We start from the raw sequence: 9071 nt of genomic DNA, 5'->3' as shown, positions 1-9071 counted from the left end.
TTCAACATTGACATTTCTATCTGAGCACGCCAAACAGTACAACGCAAAGGTCATCATCACATTTGACCAACCACTTTGGTGGAAGGCGCTTACCATCATCGAAAGTCAATCGGAGGGCAGTGACTTGCGTAAGATTGTACTGCGCATGGGAGGCTTCCACATGTTGATGAGCTTCTTGGGGAGTATTGGAAATATCATGTCAGGATCTGGACTGCGCTCTGTTCTGGAACTGGTGTATGCCGAGAACACTGTAACGCACATGCTGTCTGGCAAGGCATATGACCGAGCTATCCGTGGGCATCTCTTGGTTGATGCAGCACTGAACACTCTCCTCGCAGAAAGGATACTTGGTACGCTAGTGCCTACTTGTTCGCAGGCTAAGGATGATGGTCCTCAGGGCACTTTAGGAGATGATGAACCAAGTGAAGACGAGATAATGCAAAGCATAGATGATGCACAGGCAGCCATGGATCCACATGATACCGAGTCAGTGTCACAAAGTGTGGGAGCTGGACCAGTTGACCTGTGTGAGCTACGAGACCTGTATGATTCATTGATGAAGGGTGAGGGTTCCACTGAAGATATCCTTTCAGCCCCGGTTCTGGACTCTGTTCGTGACATCATGAATGTTGCCCGACAATCGATGAAGGATCTGCGTACTGCACAGCTATGGCTGCAATACATGGACATGATAGACATTCTGAGGACATTCCTGAGGTCGGAACGCACTGGTGACTGGCGTCTGCACATGCACGCTTTGCACGACATGTTGCCCTACCTGGCAGCTGCAGGCCACAATCTCTACACCAAATCTCTTTACGTCTACCTGCAGCGACTGTCACGACTGTCTATTCAGCATCCCGAGGTCCACCATCAGTTCCAGAATGGATATCACGTAGTGCGGCGCTCAGATCGGTACTGGGCCGGCTTGTCCACAGATCTTCTGATCGAGCAAGTGCTCATGAGAAGTCTGAAAACCACAGGGGGACTGACAAGGGGTCGTGGCATGAGCGAGTCGCAAAGGATCACATGGCTGCTGTCCACCCCCATATGTGCAGAGGTCAACATGGCCTTGCAAGACTACACATCAGTGCAGTATGGGACCAGTGACCAGCACAAAGAACAAAGAGCAGCTCGACAAGCACGGGACACAGATGACACGCACAAACTCATTGGCTACCTGTCATCAAAGGATCCCTTTGGAAACGATCCAACTCTGCAAAGCATTGACACTGGCATCACAGCTGGAGATTTGGTCAATGCTGACCAAGCAGCGTCAGTGGGCAGGAAGATCTTAGATGGAATGGTTGACAAAAAGGTTCTTGATCACACGTTCAAGAAAAAAAATCAGGTTGTGACTTTTGACACACATTCATCAGTGAAAACTGGCAAAGAATCTGTTCTGATAGATCCACAACTGTTGTTCCAACGTCTGAGTACGGCAGGATCACGCTGTGATGACCTCACTGATGTCTTCAAGTACGAACTATGCAGTTACCCACCAGCACTGTTTCAGACCATTTATATCCTGCTTGAGGCCGACAAGCCAGCGCTAGCTGAGGCCATTTGGAAACAACTCCCCCTTGCCGTTCGCAACACAGTGCTGCCACAGAATGTGCAATATGTTCTGGATGGTGGGGCATTGCTACACAGAATTCCTTGGAATTCTGGCGAGACCTATGAAGGAATCTCCAGTCACTACGTACGATATGTTAGAGACAGGTATGGTAACGCTGTCATAGTGTTTGATGGATATGTGAGCGCACCCTCCACCAAAGATGTAGCGCACAGCAGGCGCGTTCGATCTCACAGCAGTCCCCTTGTCAACTTCACAAAGGACATGGTATGTACTATGAAGAAAGATGACTTCCTTGCCAACCAAACAAATAAACAACGCTTCATCAATCTACTGAGTGATGACCTTCAACGGCAGCACAACGATGTTCTTCATGCAAGGGCAGATGCAGATGTCAGGTGACAGCCATTGCATGTGCAAACACCAAGGACACTGTGCTAGTTGGCGATGACACCAATCTTCTTGTTCTCCTATGCAGTCGTGCTGGGCCCACATCACACAACCTGTTCTTCCGACCTGAGCCTAAGCTGACGTCAAGGAGGCAAGCAAGATGTTGGAATATCGGGCAAGTGCAAAAGACAGTTGGACGCCATGTGTGTGACAAGCTTCTTGTCGCACATGGACTCCTGGGTTGTGATACCACGTCAAGACTGTACTCAATTGGCAAATCAGCAGCTTTGAGGAAGCTGAACTCCAGTGCGTATTTCTCTGAGCTTTTGGCAACGTTCAACACTCCTGGAGCGTCGAAAGAGGATGTCATGACAGCTGGAGAGAATGCCCTGGTTTGCTTGTATAATGGCCAGCCCGGGGAAACACTGGACATGCTGAGGCTTCAACGCTTCTGCCAGAAGGTTTCAACAAGCACTGTCAGAGTTGAGCCTCGTACCCTGCCCCCTACATCAGCATCTGCAAAGCAACATTGCCTACGGGTGTATGTTCAGGTTCAGCAGTGGCTAGGAGTTGGCATGGATGCCAATGGTTGGGGATGGGCTATCCGTGACGAGAGAATGGTTCCCGTTATGACTGAGATGAAGCCTGCTCCAGATTACCTGCTAGATGCCATCCACTGTGGCTGCAAAGCAGACTGCAGCACCCGACGATGCAGCTGTCGCAAGTACAGCCTGGAATGCTCTTCCGCCTGCAGTGAATGCAAAGGACTTCACTGTTCTAATGTGACCTTGCCAGAACCAGAAAGTGACCCAGAAGAAGATTAATAATTTGTCAATGTGGTCTGGTACATGGAGATGTTCATTCAATTCATTCATTCAGATATCGTTTTTTGTTTTTCAGGATTTTTCTTGTAATAAAAGAATGCTGAAATGATTATTGCTCTACTTCTTTTCATTGAATTTTCATATCTTCAAGAGATAATTACAGGAAATATCAAGGTTCATGTTTCCAGAGACATATTCAAGCAATGGGGCAGGAGAACATGAACACCGACAGAAATGTCCTACCCTACCCCCCAAAATGCATTACACTTTGAAGCTGGCATGTGGTTAAAATACATTATAACTCCATTGAAGCAATGTTTATATACTAAGATATGAACCTGTTCAGATAAAGCCATCACATTGCAGGCCTCAGGGACATAAAATTGCAAGATCTGATTAGGATTTATCAAGAAAACAGTTGTTAAAAACAGTTGTCTAAAATATACACTGAAAATTGTATGCAGATTTTCTCTTAAAACCTTCTCTTAAGGATTGCAAAATTTGGGAATGTTCCAATGCTCCGATTTTCCTTGACTTTTAGTATGTCATTCTCCACTACATTTGACATTGAAAAATGTCTGTTTCATTACTATTGCAATTTGTGGTGGGTTTGACCCAAAAATGGCATAGAATGACTGGCCTATCGCGTCTTTTTTCACCGACTATAAATCAAGTTTTTATCAAGTTTAAAGCACAAACCAGACAAGTGTAACGTTAGCTAATAATTTTCTAACTACCAAGCTAGTCAGCTAATGTTAGTCAGCTTCCTGTCTTACATTAACGTTAAGTGGCACTAAAAACAGAGATGTTTGATTCAGTTAAGCACTAAATAAGTCAGCTATATATCTATCGATATCTAGCTAGCTTTCTAGCTTGCTTACCTAAATATTCGTTGTCGGTTCTTCTCAGTTGCACTCCCGTTTTCAAGTTCAATGTCGTCTGATGCAGATAGATTTGAATGATGCAACATGCGACGTGCACGCAACCAATCCAAGCTACAATGACTAATGCAGTTCAGAGACCAGACCACTGCACTAACACTTTTAAAGCAACTTCAAGATTTTAATAGTATCAGGGCCACAAAGGCCATGGTGGCCGTAGGACGTACAATTATTTTCGGGGCATCATGGCCAGACCGAGGGGCATCGACGGCCATGGCCGTCATGGCCGCCGTGAAATTCCAACCCTGGTCGACACAGGAGCTACCTCGCACATCATCACAGACATTACCAAGTTCAAAAACTTTGACACGTTCAAGCCAGAAACACACTGCATAGAGCTGGCAGACGGTACCAGGTGCAGCGGCGTCGCTCAACGCAAGGGAGATGCAGAGGTTTGCCTGGTTGACAGCGGAGGACGACGGTATACCACTAAGCTGAGAAAGGCGTTGTTTATACCGTCATACCCCCAGGACATCTTCTCAGTGAAGGTAGAGCGACCGCCTGTCGAGCCACAGTTGTTTTCAATGAGGACAAAGACACCTTGATAAACACAGTACCAGGTTTAACATTCATGTGTTCAACAGGTTGTATTATTTGCTCACTGAAGGTGAGAATAGTGACAAGTGCAGCGCTTGTCATGATGCACAGATGTGGCATGAAATACTAGACCACTGTAATTATGACGATGTACTAACATTGCAAAATGTGTTTGAAGGTATGCAGATCAAGGGCAAATCAGATTGACCCGACCAAGAATGTGAGGTATGTATTCAGGGAAAATTTGCAAAAACCAGAAATAGAAACCCTGATAGCAGAGCAAAGGCTCCCTTACAAATGGTAATGGAAATGGAGTCAATAGATGGTTACAAATATGTACAGTCATTCACTGATGACTACTCAGGTGCAGTATTTGTATATTTTTCTAAAAACTAAAAGTGACACGGTACAGGCAACGGAAAAACTCCTAGCAAATACAGCCTCATATGGGAAAGTGAAGTGTATAAGATCCGACAACAGCTCAGAGTTCACACGCAGGGATTTCCAAACGCTGTTAAGGAAAAACGGGATTAGACATGAGACGTCGGCCCCGTATTCACCCCACCAGAACGGTACAGCTGAGAGAAGCTGGCGTACTCTTTTTGAGATGGGTAGGTATACGCTAATTGAAAGTCAGCTACCAAAACAGTTATGGAACTATGCAGTCCAAACAGCTGCCATAGTACGTAACAGATGTTTTAATGGGTGTACAGGGAAAAAAACCTTACCAGATGCTGACAGATAAAAAGCCTAATGTCTCTACAATACAGAAGTTTAGGTCTGTATGTTACACATACAAACAGGAAAAGGGAAAACTTGATTCCAGGTGTGAGAGTATAGAGAATGCTCATAAGACTAGTGCACAAAGTGATAGTCCAGTAACTATGTCAGACGACAGTAACCAAACACAACAAAGTGTGACAGATGAGGGATCTGAGAGTGGGAGGTACCCAGCTAGAGACAGGAGGAAACCAAGTCACTTAAAGGACTTTGTAACTGATGACAGTGATAGTGATGGGATTCATACTACTGTAGACCACTGCTACAGAGCAGTATGTGGCGTTCCACAGACATTTAGGGAGGCTACTGCATCAGATGGATGTAAAAACTAGTACTTACACGCTCCTATAGATTATGAAATCTATATCGATCAACCACAGGGCTATGAAGAAAGAGGTGAAGATCTAGTATGTAAACTAGAAACAATTTCTTTATGGTCTGAAACAATCCGGTGGAAACTGGAATAGGATTTTGTACGATTGTTTAACTGAAGATGATTTTGCACAGAACCCAGCAGACCACTTTGTTTATGCCAAAGGGGCCAAAGATGGGAAGATAATAATAGTCATCTGGGTCGATGATCTAGATAGATAGAATCGGAGGATGAAAGCCCGGGGAGCAATGGGGAAGGGGGATTGGAGGTGTCCGGTGCCTTGCTCAAGGGCACCACAGCAGGGCATAGGAGGTGAACTGGGACCTCTCCAAGTAGCAGTCCACTTTCCATATTTTTTCAAGTCTGTTCTGGGACTTGAACCGGCGATCCTACGATTCCTAGTCCAAGCCCCTACTTACTGAGCCACTGCTGGATAGGGATGGGAATTGATAAGATTTTTACGATTCCGATTCCCTTATCGATTCTGTGAAACGATTCAATTCCTTATCGATTCTCTTATCGATTCCAATTTGGGGGAAAAAGGAGAATAAACAGTTTGATGTAACATTTATCTTTGTTTTAATGAAAAATATTCTATTGTGACAGTTACTTATTAATCTCTAATAACAAGTGTGTGTGTGTGTGTGTGTGTGTGTGTGTGTGTGTGTGTGTGTGTGTGTGTGTGTGTGTGTGTGTGTGTGTGTGCGCGCACTCAAGTAGTGTGTGTGTGTGTGTGTGTGTGTGTGTGTGTGTGTGTGTAAAAAAAATTAACAGTTCTTTTGCAGATGAACATATCTGCTTTTCTGTACAAGAAAATGTAACAAATAACAACAAATAACAAATACTGAATCATGTAATTACAAGAACAATGTAATCACAAGCACAGTGTGTGTGTGTGTGTGTGTGTGTGTGTGTGTGTGTGTGTGTGTGTGTGTGTGTGTGTGTGTGTGTGTGTGTGTGTGTGAGTGTGAGTGTGAGTGTGAGTGTGAGTGTGTGTGTGTGTGTGTGTGCACTCAAGTAGTAGTAGGGAAAATTAACAGTTCTTTTGCAGAAATATGAGCATATCTGCTTTTTCTGGAAGGATACGGGATCTTTCGGGGCTTATGGTGTCTCCAGCCGTGGAGAACACCCTCTCAGATGGGGTGGAGGAAGCCTGCACACAGAGGTAGTTTTCAGCCAGTCCAGATAGCAAGGGCAGCGTATCCTGCTTGTTCCACCACCACAGTGCGGCGCTATCCCTGCAGGGGATGGAGGGCAGGCTTTTGTAGAACTGGATTTCCTGATCCACCTTCTGAGCCAGGGAAAGACGGGGCTGTGATTCACGGATTGACTGCAGCTCGTTGTCCTCCTCCTCGAATAGTTCTTCCAAGGCTGTCTTTTTTGATGGTGGTGGCAGTGCCTGAAATTAAATGAACATGAAGTAAAAAAAAAAAACAAACATATATAAGTCAATAATCATGACAAAACAGCATCCAAAGGTCATTACAAATGAATGAGTTAACTTACATAGTGTTCTTCTACTTCTTCCTCCTCCCCATCTTCGCAGCCTTCCCTCTGTGTCTCTCCTTCCCCTGGGAGCTTGAGAAGTGATGTAAACACATTAATAACTTTTAACACAGAGCCGTAGAAGGTCTCACTCACAATGGAATCAAATGCAATGATAAGACATACAGAATTTAAACAGAAATTAAAATACCTCATCTCTTGCTGCCACTGTATTTGCTGTTATTGCAGCTTCCCTGATCCTGTCCCAGACTGCATCACTTTTCACTTTGTATTTAAATCTGGGGTCCAAGATGGTGGCTTCCTCCAGGAATCTCTGAATGTCAGTTCCCTTCAATTTCAAAAAGGAGGATAGGATGACATTAGACTAGTGGTACAAATTGGCCTAAAGCATCAAGGTAAGATTAAATGTAGTTGTGCTTACCTGGTAGCGTTTGGAGAGATCCTTCCAAATGTTCTCCTTGATGCTCCTTGTGAACGCAGAGTCACCTTCCTGCACAGTGTACTGTTGCTCCAGCTTCTGCAAGATGGGCAAAATCTCACCGCAGGTTGCACTTTTGTCGCTGGAGACGGCCAGTGTGGAGGTGTAATGCTTCCGCATGAGATGCACAAACTCCTCTGCTTTCCTTAAGTCCTCGTTGCCTATTCTGTCCAACCTACAATGTAAATAAAAACAGAAAAAGATGTATGTAGCACAAATAAACAAAAACAAAACCAGTCAAAGTTTAAAAAAAAGTTTAAGTCATATTATCATTTAAAATATATATCACCTTTCCTTCTCCATGGGCCTTCTTATGCGTGGATCTATGGCTGCAGCCTGGATAGCAGGGAACTGCTCGGTGAATCTCTCCAACATCAAATAGAGGGAATTCCATCTGGTCCTTACATCCAGGAGGAGCATGTGCTTGGGCAGCTCTGAGGGTTCACATATACACAACACAATGTAAATATTTATTATCTAATAATTTACATACACATACCTATACATGTATATTTTCATGTACATATAGTATAATGCTTGCAATGTACTGTAAGGAGAGTATCTTACTGAGCAAGTCTTGTTTCTCTTTAAGAACAACTTTTGCCATGTGGGACCTCTTCATCCAGACAACAACTGCTCGAACTCGTGCTGCCCAATTGGATATGGCAGTGCAGTTGTACAGCTTTTGCGCTCCCAGGTTCAGCGTATGAGCGAAGCATGGACATTTGACAATTTGCAGCTGTTTGATGGCTACATCCATGTTCGCTGCATTGTCTACAGTTGCTGCCACAACCTTTTCCCGTACACCATATTCTTCTAAAATGTAATCAATCTCCTCTGCTACAGCTGAGCCTGTCTGAGATTGGTACACGGCTTTGGTTTTTAGGACCTTTTCCTTTACCTGGCCATTGCTCACGTAGTGCAGAGTAACCGTGAGATAATGATCCTGACAAAAGCTTGTCCACCCATCAGCCGTGATAGCTGCCTTTGACACTGTTTTCAGTTCAGAGATCACATTTCCCTTTTCCACACCATACCAAGCAGGGATTAAGTGGTTGGTTAAGCTTTCCCTGCTGGGGGCTTTGTATTTTGGATTGAGAACCTTTGTCATCTCCCTAGAAAACATATGAAAATGAATGAGTGTAAACATCTGTTTAATGAGGAGGAAAATATTCTATTCTATTCTATTCTAATCTGACATTTGATAATCTGACAACAACCTCACATTCACCTACCGAAATTCAGGGGCGTCTACTGTAGAAAATGGGTGCAAACCCTTAACAACAAATTTGGTAACTGCCCGGTGACATTCTTCTACCTTTGCCTGGGACATTTTATTTCTGCCTGCCTCGACGAAAATAGAAGCCAGAGGTAAACGGGAGCAAGTGCTGCTAGCCTCTGAGTCAGCCAGACTACCCGTCTCGTCCCGGTCATCATCTTGTTCTAAATCTAACGAAGAAGGCATTCGTTTGATGAAAAAGCAATACTGTACAATTTCGGGAAATAAACTAATTTCCCACCTCCCTTTGATTTAAATAAATGAGCGTCACCTTTCTCTGGCTCCCTGAATCGGCGGCGCAACTTACTAGCATGTTTCATTAGCTACATAGCAACAGCTAGAATTCTTCCCTAGAACTACGGATGCCTTGCCATCAAGTAAGCTAAT

At 44.3% G+C, this 9071-nt stretch overlaps 1 protein-coding gene across 1 annotated transcript; it reads right to left on the bottom strand.

Moving 5' to 3' along the window:
* Positions 1-5867: 5867 nt before the first annotated feature.
* LOC134873149 (E3 SUMO-protein ligase ZBED1-like) lies at positions 5868-7770 on the bottom strand. The gene is made up of 5 exons (XM_063896586.1): positions 7695-7770; positions 7349-7580; positions 7118-7255; positions 6928-6999; positions 5868-6820 (listed from the first exon to the last, which is right to left on the bottom strand). The coding sequence occupies exons 1-5, from the start codon at positions 7706-7708 to the stop codon at positions 6455-6457; spliced, it is 822 nt and encodes a 273-aa protein (XP_063752656.1). The 5' UTR covers positions 7709-7770; the 3' UTR covers positions 5868-6454.
* Positions 7771-9071: the final 1301 nt, after the last annotated feature.

Source organism: Eleginops maclovinus, chromosome 12 (genome assembly GCF_036324505.1).
Source record: "Eleginops maclovinus isolate JMC-PN-2008 ecotype Puerto Natales chromosome 12, JC_Emac_rtc_rv5, whole genome shotgun sequence".
Classification (NCBI taxonomy): domain Eukaryota; kingdom Metazoa; phylum Chordata; class Actinopteri; order Perciformes; family Eleginopidae; genus Eleginops; species Eleginops maclovinus.
Note: the sequence above shows the minus strand (reverse complement) of the source record. Positions and strands in the feature narration are given on the sequence as shown.